The sequence below is a fragment of the Xenopus tropicalis genome, chromosome 6 (assembly GCF_000004195.4).
Source record: "Xenopus tropicalis strain Nigerian chromosome 6, UCB_Xtro_10.0, whole genome shotgun sequence".
NCBI classification, from domain to species: Eukaryota; Metazoa; Chordata; class Amphibia; order Anura; family Pipidae; genus Xenopus; species Xenopus tropicalis.
Genome location: NC_030682.2, coordinates 17,847,051 through 17,863,698, shown reverse-complemented (window position 1 = coordinate 17,863,698; position 16,648 = coordinate 17,847,051). Strand labels below are relative to the sequence as shown.

The 16,648-nt window shown below is 39.4% G+C and overlaps 1 protein-coding gene and 1 non-coding gene across 2 annotated transcripts in view; both read left to right on the top strand.

The window, feature by feature from the left end:
- Positions 1-16,648, top strand: part of ptprn2 (protein tyrosine phosphatase receptor type N2) — a 620,616-nt gene that overhangs the window by 590,232 nt on the left and 13,736 nt on the right. The window contains exons 20-21 of the mRNA XM_002935174.5: positions 8,235-8,288; positions 9,027-9,091. Of these exons, the coding sequence (XP_002935220.2) occupies positions 8,235-8,288; positions 9,027-9,091 (119 nt within the window). The remainder of the gene's footprint in view (positions 1-8,234; positions 8,289-9,026; positions 9,092-16,648) is intronic.
- On the top strand, positions 2,545-2,630 carry mir153-2 (microRNA mir-153-2). The gene has a single exon (NR_049684.1). It is a non-coding gene; the product is annotated as a microRNA mir-153-2 (primary transcript).

The following is a 16,648-nucleotide window of genomic DNA, read 5'->3' as shown; positions in this document are numbered from 1 at the left end:
CAGATGTGTTCATTTGTCTGGATGTGTTTGCAGTCAAAAACATTCATATAAAGTGGGGTGTTAGTGCTCAGTGCAGCTTAGCGCAGCCCTGGGCACTAACAGGAACATGTTTCAGACAGCCAGAAATGTGATGAGTGATTGACACCTTTATCAAAGCAGATAAATGTGCCAGTTTAAATGTTGTCCACAAACCCATTAATAAGATTTACAATTCAGACAACTATTGTTATAGCTTGGTATAAACTGTTGGTCTATGCAAGCACAACTATATTCTGAGAAAACCCCATGTCCCCATGTCACATAATATCTATGTACTTATCAGTATATGTGTTAATATTGTCTAAGCAACAGCAACAAATGACTGTGTTTCTATCTGACCAGTGGTGTCTGTTTATCTATTAACTGCCTTGGCTATTATTTGCTCTCTTTTCACAAAATGATTTGGACTATGTGTTATGGTTTTCTAGACTTTTCATTTAGTCTAAACTTAACTTGAGTTTTTCATTTTTTTTGTATGATTTAACTGTATTATACACAGTAGAATATATTGAATATTAAACAATTATAAATGAGTCCAAGTGAGTTAGAAAGCAGTGTAGATATTCTATCACATTCCCAGTGGTCTTTGTGTAAACACCTTACTGGCGAGCAGTGATTTTCAAACTGTGGTCCCTCAGCTCTTACTGAACTACTACTTGGTGTGGAGGTCCACAAATCCACAGATGGAAAGTCACTGCTGTATAGTTTATATTGGAATTAAGCAATTCATCTACAAAGAGTGTGAAGGAGTGCAGTGTTCCCACTCTGCAAAATGTATGCAATGCAGTGTATTTACATTATTTTGCCCACAATACTCAGACACCTGCCTGTTCAACTTCTCATTCCCAAACCAGGGGGATTAATATTCAGATGTATCTAGTATAAATAAATCTAAAGCAACTGGACTTGTTAAGTAGTCATTGAAGACGTTCCACTACTCATCTAAACTGAAGAAGCTGCTCGGATGAGTAGTGAAACGTCTTCAATGACTACTTAACAAGTTGCTTTAGATTTATTTATACTAGATATACCATGACCTGGATGAATGAAAATCTTCATAGTCAATATTCAGATGGTCCTCCCTTTGGTGCTATAATAGCCTCTACTCTTCTGGGAAGGTTTCCATTATATGTCAGAACATTGTTGGTGAGATTAGCTTCCATTCAGCCTCAAGAGCATTGGGCACTGATGTTGGGTATTAGGCTTGGCTTGCAGTTGGCTTTCCAGTTTATCCCACAGGCATTCACTTAAGTTCTTCCACTTCCATTTGTGAAAACCAAAACTGTACAGACCTCACTTTGCCCATGGGGGAATAGTGGTGCTGGAAGAGATAAGAGCCTTCCCCAAGCCATTGCTTGAAGTAGAAAGTAATGTTTAAGAGTTTTATTGAACAGTATAAGGTTTGCCTACCTTTCCAAGGGCCAAGCCCAAACCATGGAAAATAATCTCAGACCTCAGAACTTTACTGTCAGCACCATGCATTGAGGCAGGTAGTGTCCTTCTGACATCTACCAAACCCAGAGTATCCAGTCAGACTGCCAGTTGGTGAAATTTGATTTATCACTCCAGAGGATACTTTTCCTCTGCTCCAGGATCTGAATGGGGTAACTTTTATACCACTCTAGCTAATATTATAATATATTATTATCCATTAATATTTAATAAAAGCCACAGGAGCATTTACCCTTAGCAACCAATAAGATGTTTGCTTTTAAACAGGTGACCAATAAATTTTACCTGCTTATTGGTTGCTATGGGTTACTGCTTCTGGGCAAACTTAGTGCCTTTTATTACAACCCCCATAGTGTATATTAGCAAACTGAGTGGGTCTACGGGGCTTAATTCTGACAATTCTAACTATGCTGATGTGTTTTTATGAGGATTCTTCCAATTTAGTAACCCATAGCAACCAGTTAACAGTTAGCTTTTAATTGTCTAAGGCAGTCAGAGTAATGAAGGAGAACATCAAATTGGTGGCTATGGGTTAGTCTGGAGGAACAATAATATTATTACTATGCTTTCAACACAATATTGTCTACATGCTTGACTCTTTTGAGGAGGAAATGTTTTTGTCTCTGTTATCCAATGTATACGGATCTGTATGTTTGCAAATGTCCTCCTTCTTGAAGTACGCTTTGAAGTATCATCTTACTCCTCCATCAAGACCTCCAAGGATGCTGGTTGCCGTGGTTCATCTTTTATGATTTTTTTTTCTCTTCAGGTACAGCGCTATACTAACCATATTTGTACAGATATCACATTGTAGTATATACAGTACTTGTGTAATAAAAAGAGTCATCAATAAACCTCAGAACAAAGGTCACTATGAAGTTTGAAGAGTAATCTATACCTGCCTTTATGAGTATGACGTGTGTGCAGCCCTTACACACTAAGCTCTCCTTACCACCGCAGGGCGGTTTGATCTCTCTCTCGCTGTCCGCATTGGCATTTTACTAACACCGCTCACTTGTAAATCGTTAAAATTCTTATTTTTGCCAGCTAATTAGCAGTTGCCAGTGTCATTTTTGTGACGTTGCAGCTAGTAATATGAGCCCAGTTGCATAGTCACAAAAGTGATTATTGGAAACTGTAACACCTCTGCGGGGGACAGTATATGGGATGGGCCCCCTTTCTGTGCCTCTAACGACCTCTGACCTTTGCTTGCTGATGGTTTTTGCTTTAGGAGTTTCTTTATTTCGAGGGGGTTTGGGTTTGTATCACTAATTATACTGTCTCTCGTGCCTACACATTAATAAAACGTGCTGCTTTCAACTGCTTGCTCCTTCTCATGATGTGTACCTTGATCAACAGAACAAACCCATGATAATTGCTCAGTCCTGTATCTTTCTCAAGGCTTAACCCTCGGGCTGATCAACTGGGGCAAATCCTAAATGGTTCATTTTGAAATGCTGCTGGGCCTGTTTGTCTTGCTCTCACAGAAATAGAATGAATCTGTATATAGTTGCACTGCTGATTTATTGTCTGTGCTTGTTTATAATACTGCTTTTTCCCCCCTTACCTTGGTGCTTTGTAAACTAGAAGTCTAAAGGGATACTGTCTGCCCGTAGTTGCTCTCTCCTATTCATTCCATTGGGCATAAAGAAAAAAAAAAAATCCTGGTGACTTTTTTCTTACAAAATATATTGGGGTTTATGGGGATTTTGTTGTTTTTCAGGGTGAAATTGTTCACCACTTTCATGCATGATATTCACTAATGGTGAAATGCCCAATTTTGCAGTAAATATAATCTTCCCAAAAATTTTACTCATCACTACTGGCAAGTATTCCTTGTGACAATAATAACCATTTTCATATTCAATGAGAAAATGAAAATGTTCAATGAAATGTCCCCACCCTTCCAGCCCTTGACCTGGACAGCTGGTCACCTACCTACCTGCACCTTTCCCACCCTCTACACCAGTAAAACATATCAAACATATCCCTATCAAGATTCCTTTCTTATGCCTTACTGCCAATCAGAGCCCCAATAATGCATATTGTTTACCAATTATGGGCGACAGTATCCCTTTAGAGAAGCATTGTTTCTGGAACAAAATGATTACATTTTTAAAATTAATGTTATTTCTTTGCATTTTCCTCCTTTTATGAGTCACTAATGCTGATATGCCGGGTGCTTGTCTTCCACAACCAACTTGACTGCTATGGATGACATTCTAAAGAAGCAATTATTAGCTAATACAGTGGCAATAGATTATATAAACATAGATGAGTCTAATATATCCCTGCCCTGGGGATGGGAACTTCTAAAGCAAAGATTTGGATGGTAAATTAAATGAGAGGTAGGCCTCTCCTACAAGCCTCAAGTAAGAACCTAAGTCTTAATTAGAGATGCAGGAGGATTCTCTAGTTAGAATCATCCCTTCTAGAACTAAAATAGTCATCTTGTAGTTATTTATCATAGTGAGATCACCATGCACATTGGCTCTCCCTTCCTCAGCAATAATAACAAGACCAAAGGACTAGGGGTTGGGTGTTCACAGAACAGGCAGGGGGCATGGATTCTTCTACTGGCACTGGAGAGCTAAAATACATCAATGATTCTTTTAAAGCCCAGCCTTGATCTTATTAAGCCAAAACCAAATCTCTTGTTAATGTTTTGGGATGTTTAAGTCCTATGACACAGAGAGGGTAGTCCTCTTTAAGTTGCAGAAGGGTGTGAGGGTTAGTAGAAACATGGTTGATCTACATGGCCAAAGGGGCTTTTGTTACAAGCCACACCCACCTCTTTCCAGCTTTATTTATAATATTATCAATCCAAGTGCTGCATGGCTGATAGCTACCCCCACCAATGCATTCTATAGACCTAGTTTCCGATCTGACTATTATTGAAAACCATGAATTACCTATGTGTTTAGAGTCCATGGAAAGAGGTAGGACACTACAGATGGTGCTAATCGAAGCAGTTGCATCACGTTTCTACCCTATAGCCCTCTGCCCTCAGAGAACCATGTACCATTAACCCGATGTGGCTACTGTAATGCATTTTGACCAAACTGTGCCAAACTGTTAATTGATTGGCTCATTTCACTGTTAAAGTCACTGCTGTTTCCTATGCACGTGTGCAGATGTGCTGGAACATAATTTGAATAAATAAATATTGGGTTGGTTTTATGTCATTTTTCTACCCTACCCCCCCAGAGTATGGAAGAGCAGAGCTGGCGTTATTGATTGCTGTAGCCCGAGTTCATTCTCACAATTACTATTCAGCGCTGAGTACAATTCATTTATAATTGGATTGCCGAGCGCCTGGTGCATGTCTGTCCTCACAACAATTGCAAAATGTGTAAGTCTGAAAGCAATTAGAATAGTGTTCTCATTGTGTTACTTAGACAGCTCTGCTTAGTCCTCTCATATACGGGATAATTACTTGTAAGCACCGGGAGATGCTTTCAAATAAAGTGGATGGCATAATTCGGCTCAGTTATGGATTTTAGGGAACGTATATTGGAATTATATAGTAACATAGACAAGTTTGCCATTTTTTAGACAGTAGACCAGTGCAAGATGGTTCCTATTGGTTTACAGACCTGGGTTAAGTTCTACATAGCCCCCCCTCCCTCCCTAATAGACTTAAGGTGGCCATACACATAGCAATTTTCGATCTTAGATCGTTTCCACCCTCCACTGACGTTCACGGCTGAATCATCAGATATGGAGATAGAAACAATAGAAATTCTACCTCTTTCTGCCGATTCAGCCCTGAACATAGATTTTGCTTGGGCACCTTCAATGACGCCCAATCAAAATCTTTTAACCTGGCCAATTGCCGAGTCGACCGATATCCGCAGGCTTTTGCGATATCAGTCGCCTCGTCAAGCCGTCATACACACCGAATATCGTACGAAACGAGGTTTTATACGATATTATTGGTGCGTGTATGGTCGGCTTTAAACCTGCACTGGGTTTTAACCAATCAATATTAACAAGAGGTTATTGTTTCACACAGAGATCTTGCAAATGTGGCAAAATTCAGGGGTGGGGGGGTATCTCTTGTAAAACATACAAATCCCTTTTTATTTGAAGTCGACTTTGCTTCCCTGTACGAGCCGCGAAGGTGAAATAACTGTAATGAATGATCATTCACCAGAGGAATGTGCTAGAAGAAATACGCTCATTAAAATTATTTGTCTGCACGGTGGGCGCAACCCAGCGATCTGCTAAAGTCTTCTATATCTGCTGTACCAACCGCCATTCCTTTCTTCTTTGTATTCATCAGTCACTTAATATTTCTCTCTCTTTTTAACTTTCTGTTTGGCTAATACAGCATTATCCCGTCTGGGTAAAAACTACACATCAGCGATGAACTGTTATCTTGTTTTTATATCAAAATGGTGCTTTCAATTCCTATGTAGCCTTTCTGCTTGGACAATTGTTAAAAAAAGGCCCAGGGCCCCAGCATTCATTGCAGTAAATGTTCTGGTTTAGGCACAATGTATGTATAATTCCCAAGATCTTTACCTTCTCTACAATTAGAAATGCAACATATATAAATATATTGTACAAAGTAAATGTTTTTAATGGTTATTTATGTTTTTGACCAACTTTTTCCATACAGCTGTATTATTGTCTGTTACACCATGTGACTGTATGTTGGCTTCTCCTCAATTTGGAAACCACATCTGACCAGGGTGTCTAATTAGAAATCTATGTAACTGAGTAGTGTTTGCTGTTGTTGTTATTTATTGTTTGGCAGGTTTTATCTTTCATTTATTTCACCCTGACATTTGGGTTCCAAAAACATATTTGTATGTCAAGTTCAACCGCTCACAGAAAGAACAGATCCAGAAATAGATTTAGATTTTTTCCACCGGGCTCATTGATTTAACCAGGCATACCATTTCTGCCATCATATTTTCTGCTGCAAAGTGCAGAGTTTTTCTAGTAACCCATAGCAACCAGCGGGTAGAATATCCAGGTCTGCTTTTTGAAAGCAAAGATCTCATTGTTTCTAATGAGCACACCTTTCACCTGTTACTATATTGGGCTGTTAGGCCTCACATCTGAGCACCAAGCACTGTTGCCTTTGCTATATTTTCCCCAGAGCTTCTTAATCCTGGACACTTCTGCCACAAGTATTACTTTATGTTTCCTTTGCCTGGCACCTATTATAGCAGATGAATTCAAGATAAATGCACTGCTCTTCATTAGTTATTGTTTAATATCCCAAACAACTTTGGTTGGTTAGGGTGATCAAAATCTTCCTTGTCTGGATCAAAGATGATCATTCTAAGTGACACAAAGTCCAATGACAACCTAGAAATGCCGTTTTTTCATCTGTATTGCCCAACCGCCATTGTGTTTGCAGGCCCCTTGAGCTCTGTAGGATACAATTAGATTGCAGTTGTTGACCTGACCGTGACAAAGGCCATACTTTGCTTTTATTTACAATGCCACATTGCAGCTTGCAGGCCATAAGGTCTGATCACAGTAAACCTCTCTGTCTGTGCCCTAGCCCTATCTCCGCTAGCCAATAATATTGTGGTACAAGTAATATTAATGGGAGGAAACATTCTCCCCCGATAATTCTTCACATTACACTATTCATTGTTAATTGCAGCTGATGCACTAAAACGAGAAACATGTTGCTTGCGCCTTGTTGCTTCATTGTCCAAAGCACACAACATCATGAAATGTAAATAATACAGGTAGCCTTGAAATCATAAGTTACCCCAATCAGATAGTGTTTAGCTATTCACTGTTAATTGCAGCTGATGCACTAAAACGAGAAACAAGTTGCTTGCTCCTTGTTGCTTCCTTGTACTCTAAAGCACACAACATCATGAAATGTCAATAAAACAGGTAGCCTTGAAATCATAAGTTACCCCAATCAGATAGTGTTTAGCTATTCACTGTTAATTGCAGCTGATGCACTAAAACGAGAAACAAGTTGCTTGCTCCTTGTTGCTTCCTTGTACTCTAAAGCACACAACATCATGAAATGTCAATAAAACAGGTAGCCTTGAAATCATAAGTTACCCCAATCAGATAGTGTTTAGCTCAGGGGTCCCCAACCTTTTTTACCCGTGAAAAGTTGGGCAGCAACACAAGCATCAAAAAGTTCCTAGGTGGTGCCCAATAAGGGCTTCTATTGGTTATCTGGTAGCCCAATGTGGACTGGCAGCCTATAGGAGGCTCTGTTTGTCAGTACCCCTGGTTTATATGAAACCAAAACTTGCCTCCAAAGCAGGAATTCACTAATAAGCACCTACTTTGAAGTCACTGAGAGCAACATCCAAGTGGTTGATAAGCAACATGTTGCCCCTGAGCCACTGGTTGGAGATCACTGGTTTAGCTAATGAGCATGGGGATTATAGTCATCTAACATGCAAAGGCCTGTAGTTGGATATCCCTGTTAAAAAAGTATATATGCTGTTTAAATATCTTAAATAGAAAAATCCTATTTTCTTACCAATTACATGACGGCAATAGTATCTTGGATAGTTCCTCCTAAACTGGGGGCAGAATCTCTTCCATTGAATTCAACATAACTATTAGGCTCTGTTATAGTCACACCGTTACAGATAGGGACTGCCAGCAACTGGATTATGTTCTTTTATCATATTGTGTTACTGTGCTCAGAACCCTCATGTTTTTTCATATTATTACTTGTTTCCTCGAGGTCTGTAAATGTGAACACACTGAATTGATGGCTTCCCTTATCTTGTCTGTTGTAGGAAAGTTAACAAGTGCTACAAGGGGCGCTCCTGTCCTGTAATAGTACACTGCAGGCAAGTATGATTTCCTTAACTCCCACTGCCTCTCCCCAAAAACCACTCAAGTAGGTCGGTGATCTCTTTTCTTTTCAATGGCATAATGATAGACGTGAATGCTTGGATAATTGGCCCTTCAGATTGCTGGTACTCCTCTGTCTTGTGTTTTTCAAATACCATGTACTTTAACTCTTCCACTTTGAGAAGGCTCTATCTATCTTACATTTTCGCCAGTGGGATAGCAATTCAGGGAGATTAGTCGCCCGCGACAAATCTCCCTGTTCGCGGGCGACTAATCTCCCCGTGTGCCAGAGCCCTTAAACTTTATGCTCAACAAAGAAGAGAAAAAGCCCCGCGCAGTTCATTGACTTCGGAAGGACTTGAATCCTAAAGAGCAGCTTGTTTTTTTTTCCCTATTGTCCTGGTTACAACTTTATATAGAGTTTTATTGCACTTGTAATTTGTTTATTTACTCAGCTTGTAGCCATTAAATCTTTTTATGATATCCCCCCCCCCCCCATAAACACTCCCCATGTAGAACAATGCCTAATCCCAATTGAACAGCTTGTGTTGGTTTAAACGGTTTTAGGCCCTTTGTGCCTTTCCGCTTTCGGTTGCCACCCTTTTTCTTTCATTCTGTGGTTCCGTGTAGCTTCTCCCATATGATGTTAACAATAAAATTAATAGCAGAGGAAAATAAAAGCCTTTGACTTGTCCCCTGCCAGTGCTAACTGGAATTCTCTTTATTATTCACAGCGATGGCGCCGGGAGAAGTGGAACTTACATTCTGATTGACATGGTACTCAATAAGATGGCGAAAGGTGAGCTTCAAAAGGCTTGGCGCTTTAATTCTGATATATGTTAGCTGTTGCCGTGGTAACGCGGAGCCGCATTACGCACTCCCTCGTTTAATGCAGTCAGTCTGAATTTTGCTATTAAGTTGTTTGGTACGTTTGGTACATGCTGCAAGTTATAAGCGCCAATAGCACTGGCTCTAATATAATTCTAAAAATCATAAAGTTAAAGAATTTATCTGTAGTTTGGGAATGCATTTTTATGTATGTATCAGTTATTTATCTGCCCGTGGATCCAGATCTATCTCCCTCTAGCTGTATATCAATTTAAAGATCTGTTATCCAGAAACCTGTTATCCAGAAAGTTCCGAATTTCGGAAAGGCCATCTCCCATAGACTCCATTATAAGCGAATAATTCTGATTCCTTTTTCTCTGTAATAATAAAACAGTACCTTGTACTTGATCCCAACTAAGATATAATTACCCCTTATTGGGGGCAGAACAGCTCTATTGGGTTTATTTAATGGTTAAATGATTCCCTTTTCTCTGTAATAATAAAACAGTTCCTGTACTTGATCCCAACTAAGATATAATTACCCCTTATTGGGGGCAGAACAGTCCTATTGGGTTTATTTAATGGTTAAATGATTCCCTTTTCTCTGTAATAATAAAACAGTACCTTGTACTTGATCCCAACTAAGATATAATTACCCCTTATTGGGGGCAGAACAGCCCTATTGGGTTTATTTAATGGTTAAATGATTCCCTTTTCTCTGTAATAATAAAACAGTACCTGTACTTGATCCCAACTAAGATATAATTACCCCTTATTGGGGGCAGAACAGCCCTATTGGGTTTATTTAATGGTTAAATGATTCCCTTTTCTCTGTAATAATAAAACAGTACCTGTACTTGATCCCAACTAAGATATAATTACCCCTTATTGGGGGCAGAACAGCCCTATTGGGTTTATTTAATGGTTAAATGATTCCCTTTTCTCTGTAATAATAAAACAGTACCTGTATTTGATCCCAACTAAGATATAATTACCCCTTATTGGAGGCAAAACAATCATATTGGGTTTATTCAATATTTGAATGATTTTTAGCAGACTTAAGTTATGGAGATACAAATTACAGAAAGATCCATTATCCGGAAAGCCCCAGGTCCTGAGCATTCTGGATAACAGGTCCTATACCTGTACTATGATATACTGTATCTGTATATTTATGTATCTGTGCAAACCCTACCTACCCATTCGGTAGGTTTGATAAAGCTACAATATTTTTAGATTATAGAGATGATTGATTTCTATAAGATATAGGGCCATATCCATATCCGGCATACATTAGCGAATGGAGAAGCCTTTCTGGCCCTGTAGCGACCTGCCCAAAACCACTTATATTTTACATTTCGGGGGGCTTAAAAGCACCAGTATAAGCTGTAATGTGCCTGGCATTCAGATAAACATGGGCAGCAGGGACAGATTCATAAGCTTATCCAATGGCTGATATACATGGGAACAAAACCAACCTGTGTGTAACCAGCTATAAGTCAAATTCTCTATATATGTGTGTGTATAACTGTTTACTGTATATTTTTAACACAGCATATCAGGTTTTACAACAAGTCTAGTTAAATTTTAAATACAGTTTCCCCTTTGTTAGAAAGCAGCAAATGAAGCCAGCGCTCATTGTCCCTCAGCAGAGAAATAAAATTGTTGCCTGTAGAAGCCGCAACAATGAGCTTTGCAACATCTTTTAAACATTCGTCGAAGCAGTTTCTTTCCCATTGTACCGCGATGTAGTGAAAAAAAAAAAGCCCGGCCTTACATTATGTACTATTTATACCTATACAAAAGTAAATGAGAATGGAGGTTTTTTTTTTTTTCTCTCTTTTGGTTTGAGTCTTTCAGCCACTTAGGTTGACTTTGTTGCACGAACACTAAAGAATGCCATTTATTGACTCCATTGTACCATGTAATGTCAAATTCCATTTTAAGTGTGTGCTTAGTGTAGCACAATGGAAGACAAGTCATGTGAAACTGGCCGAAGAATGGAGTCATAGAGCTTTTTTAGATTGGTGACCACCATCTTGTGTTTGACCTGCCTCCCTATGCCGATGGGGTGTGCAATTTGAAATCCGCTGACCTAGTGCTTCGGCTGTGGTTTAACTGAAAGATCAAAGGGCAACGCGGGCATTTCAACCCTGCTGAGGTGGGTCTTTCCCAGGCTGTCACACTGTGAGGCAGCCAAAAGGTTTTTTTTTTTTTCCGACGGGAATCTAGGCCCGGTTTGTGAGACCTAGGCCTTCTTTGTCTGGCCTGAGAAGTTTGAGGCCCAGGTTCAGGATCTAGTGTTCATCAAAATGATCAAAGGCCCTGAAGCCTCGGACATGAAATCTTTCTTTCCATTTCCTTTTCTTCGAGAATGAATTGTACAAGCACCAAAGAATGCCATTCCTAAAGCTTTTATATTGAGTGCTAGCTGTAACTTTGGAGTCCTTCAGTTTGCACATGAAAATGGAAGTGCACTTTCAGGCTAGCCCCAGCTGTAGGGCCGGCTTCTATGAGCAGTTCTATGAAAATAAAAAAAAATAAAATAAAAAAAAGAAAGGGGGGGGGGTTAAGGATTAGGCCTTCAGTCTGTAAAAAGAAGTCTTAAGAATAAACCTAGAATAATTTGCGTTCTTCTTCCTCGGCATGGCGTATTGGAAAGGGAACAATACCCTGTTTCAGAATCAAAGTAACACTGAAAAGAGAGAAAAAAAGCAACAACATAAAACATTTAGGCAGTGGGAAAGCAGAAAATCTATACGGCCATCAGCCATTTCTCTTTGTGCCGGAATAAATAGGTTTCCTCTTTGTAATAGAACAAAAAAATAATAATATTCTACTGTAATTCTTTGTACGGGGGTGAGAAGAAGCGTTTTCCAAAGTTGAGAATTTGTGTATCGGTGTCGATATATATCATTTCTCCTTGAATTGGAATCATGGAAATTTGTTGTTGTTATTGAATCGTTTGCTGTTGTTTTAGAATTTACTGAAATAACAAATAGCCCAGAAAATTGTCTGCTATCTGGGAGCCATTACTGAACATTTACATCTTGATTTTCCACCATTACAGTCTCCCTTCCTTTCTCGTCTTTCTTCTGTTTTATTTTTTTACTTTATTAAAGAGCATCCCTTTATATTTTATGTTATATTCAGGTATGGGGTCCATTATCCAAAAACCCTTTATGCAGAAAGCTCTGAATTACAGAAAGCCTGTCTCCCATAGACTCCATTTTAATCAAATAATTTCAAATTCTAAAACTGATTCTATTTTCTCTGTAATAATAAAACAGTACCTGTACTTGATCCCAACTAAGATATAATTACCCCTTATTGGGGGCAGAACAGCCCTATTGGGTTTATTTAATGGTTAAATGATTCCCTTTTCTCTGTAATAATAAAACAGTACCTGTACTTGATCCCAACTAAGATATAATTACCCCTTATTGGGGCAGAACAGCCCTATTGGGTTTATTTAATGGTTAAATGATTCCCTTTTCTCTGTAATAATAAAACAGTACCTGTACTTGATCCCAACTAAGATATAATTACCCCTTATTGGGGGCAGAACAGCCCTATTGGGTTTATTTAATGGTTAAATGATTCCTTTTTCTCTGTAATAATAATACAGTACCTGTACTTGATCCCAACTAAGATATAATTACCCCTTATTGGGGGCAGAACAATCCTATTGGGTTTATTTAATGGTTAAATGATTCCCTTTTCTCTGTAATAATAAAACAGTACCTGTACTTGATCCCAACTAAGATATAATTACCCCTTATTGGGGGCAGAACAATCCTATTGGGTTTATTTAATGGTTAAATGATTCCCTTTTCTCTGTAATAATAAAACAGTACCTGTACTTGATCCCAACTAAGATATAATTACCCCTTATTGGGGGCAGAAGAGTCCTATTGGGTTTATTTAATGTTTTAATGATTTTTAGTAGACTTAAGGTATGGAGATCCAAATTACAAAAAGAACCCTTATCCGGAATACCCTTGGTCCCGAGCATTCTGGATAATGGGTCCCATACCTTTATTTTTATTGTTTAATTGTTCATTCATGATTTAGAATCTCTTATCCTACAGCCACCACCCCCTATTTATTATGTTTTTTTCATCTTTTCATATTTGTCTTTCTTTTTCATGCACCCAAAAGGCACAATTTGACCAGAAATCAAGAATGCACACACTGGGGCTCATTTATAAAGACTGTCCAAATTTGCACATAGGCAGTAACCCATAGCATCCAATCAGTGCTTGGCTTTCTTCAGCTAACCGCAGGGTGAACAATGAAAAGCAAACCTTCGATTGGTTGCCATGGGTTACTGCCCAGGAGTAAATTATCTCAGTCTTTATAAATGAGCCCAAGAGATTTTGGTTTTAACCAAAAAAGATTGTCTAATGAAAAATATAATGATTTTCTGGGCAGCTTTCCAATGTATTAACTGCAATTGAATATAGTATCTGGCCACTGACTTTTGCTATTGCACTTTTGTGACCCTGTAATAGAGAGGTAAAGGTGTGGGGGTGCCTGGGAAAGGTTACACAGGAGTTGCAGGCCGCCATATTTGGCCACATCACATTCTGCCAATGCAGTGATAACCAACCAGGAGCATGGAGACTGGAAGCTAGGACCAAGATGACTTTCAGTTGCCATTTTTCACCTTGGCAATAACAATAGTGGAAGCTCCAAATGAATGTGACACAGGCAAACATGGCTTCCACTAACCCTGCTGAGCAACTCTGCTTTTTGGGCCTAGGTATGGGGAGCAAGGGCCCCTTAGAACAGTTGGGGGTGAGTTAAATTTCGGGCTACCGTATGTGTTAATTTTACCGCATTGCGTTAATTTGCGCGCAGAAATAATACTAATGCATGATTCTTAGACACGCTAAATATTGCATTAGTCTGTGCGAATATTAACCCCTACTTGGGGCAGGCGGTAATTATAGAAAAGTACAGTTCATGAGCTTTTGGCAACACGATGTGGACTTTGCAGTGGGATTTATTCAGTCTGTGTTGGCCCCAGAGTGATGCAGCCGCCAGTTTGCAGGGAAATGGGCATTTTCAGAACAGTTTTACGAAAGTAATGCTGTGTATGGCTAATATGGCGTGCGTTTTTTTCGCACGCGGCGACTGTGTGTGCTGCATTGATTAGCGCGCGTTCTGTCAAATACCGCACAAAAATAGTCTTCGCGACGCAAGCAGCATCGCGTCTAAATTAACGCAAGTATGCTTTTTAGTGTGTTAAGACGCGAAAAATTAGACGCAATAACATTTTTACCACATGCTATAAATAACGCTCGTTTTAACGCACTTTAGTGAATCGGCCCTCAGGTCTTGCAAACTAGAACCAGTCACCAGACATTCTGTAGGGCGTTCTAGCCAAGGAGACCTCTCTATCCTCCCAAGCACAACTCACTTGCACTTGGTCTACTTGTTCTGTTTGTTCTTCTGAGCTAGGTAAGCAGCTAGACACACTGGGAAATATATTATTATTATTATTATTATTATTATTAACATTTATTTATAAAGCGCCAACATATTCTGCAGCGCTGTACAATAAGTGGGTTTCATACATTGGACATACAGAGTAACATATAAAGCAATCAATAACCGATACAAGAGGTGAAGAAAGCCCTGCCCAAAAGAGCTTACAATCTACATTATTATTATTATTAACATTTATTTATAAAGCGCCAACATATCCCGCAGCGCTGTACAATAAGTGGGTTTCATACATTGGACATACAGAGTAACATATAAAGCAATCAATAACCGATACAAATATAAAAGCAATAGTCCCAGTTTATATGAGATTTGCACAACCTGTGGCCCTTTAGTGGTAGCAGAAGCCTTCAGCTGTCTGTCAGCCTATGCCGATAGTTGTAATTGAACAACAGCTGAAGGGCCACAGCTTGGCCAGTCATATTTTATATAAACAGGACCTGCAAAGTCTACTGCACTCTAGGGCCCCCTCTTAAAAATGGCCATGATTTTGACAAAAAAAAAAAAAAATAGCCCATAGTTTGCAGCTTAATTTCCAGCTCTTTCCGGGAGTATTTTCTCTATAGATGAGACAGTGGCGTGTTTCTGATATCTCAGCTATATGACAGCTCTAACAGAACACCAAGTAATTACCTGCCATATGCGCTGGGGTTTCATCAGACAATTCCTTTGTCAGGAAAAAGAAAGTGCAAATGAATTTTTTTGCTCCGTAGCCTGGGACTGGGGACGGGACCACAACAAAGTCTCCGCGTTTAGCACAATATGAATTCTTGTATCTCTTAGTGGATTGTTGTTGTCTTGTTCTACAACACAAGTCCTTCTGCCATATAGATGACTCCATTATTAATATAGAGGTTCCGTTCCCAAGCTAGCAGTCTCGCATTGCCTGCAGGCACACACATACGCACATTACAACCACTTACACTGACTCGAGTAGAGATTCCGCGCAAATAACACTTTAATGGAGGCAGCTCTTTGTTATATGACAGTTAGATAGCACAGAGACGGCAGGAATGCACCACTTTGTTCTTAAGAATATGACAGTCACAAAGGAGATCTGGTGTATTCACTAGTTTGAAACAGTTCTTTGCTTTGCAAGTGACTCTCCATTGGCAGGGCCCACTATTTGCCCATTAGAACTGCTTTCAGCTAACCTATTGTTTCTCCAATTCCCATGTACCTGGAGGAGTCCCAAGCCAGACTTGGATTTCTTACTATTGAGTGCCATTCTGATACCTACTGGGAGCTGCTATCTTGCCCCCTTCCCATTGTTCTGCTGATTGGCTGCTGGGAGGGGGGGGGGGATATCACTCCAACTTGCAGCACAGCAGTAAAGTGTGACTGAAGTTTATCAGAACACCAGTCACATGGCTGTGGCACCCTGGGAAATTAAGAATATGGCTAGCCCCATGTGACATTTCAAAATTAAATACAAAAATATCTGTTTGCTCTTTTGAAAAATGGATTTCAGATTCTGCTGGAGGAGTGCCATTAACTGATGGGTTTTGAAAAAAACATGTTTTCCTGTGATAGAATCCCTTTAACAATTGCAGAAGCATGTATAGGCTCAAATGAATCATGTTAATGCCCTTCTAGGGGGCCACTTTTGCTTTATGCATTTATAATTAATCCACAAGGTCTGCAATATATGTAATAAAAGGCACTGGGGGTCATTTATCAACACTGGGCAAATTTGCCCGTGGGCAGTAACCCATGGCAACCAAGCAAATTAAAAATTAAAGATAAAAAAAGTTAAACCCTATTTAGTTGCTGTTGGTTACTGCCTACTGGTAAAGTTGCCCAGTGTCAATAAATGAGCCCCTCTGACTTTGCCCAGGTGCAGTAACCCATAGCAACCCATAAGCTGTCTGCTTTTGAACGGGTGGCCAGTAAACGCTACCTTGGAAAACCATGCAACTTTTCTTCCATTAGCCCAGTTAATGATAACATAATAAAGACAGATAGTGGATCGAATGATAGGACATAGGAGATCTGCTGGAACACAGTTCCCTGTATA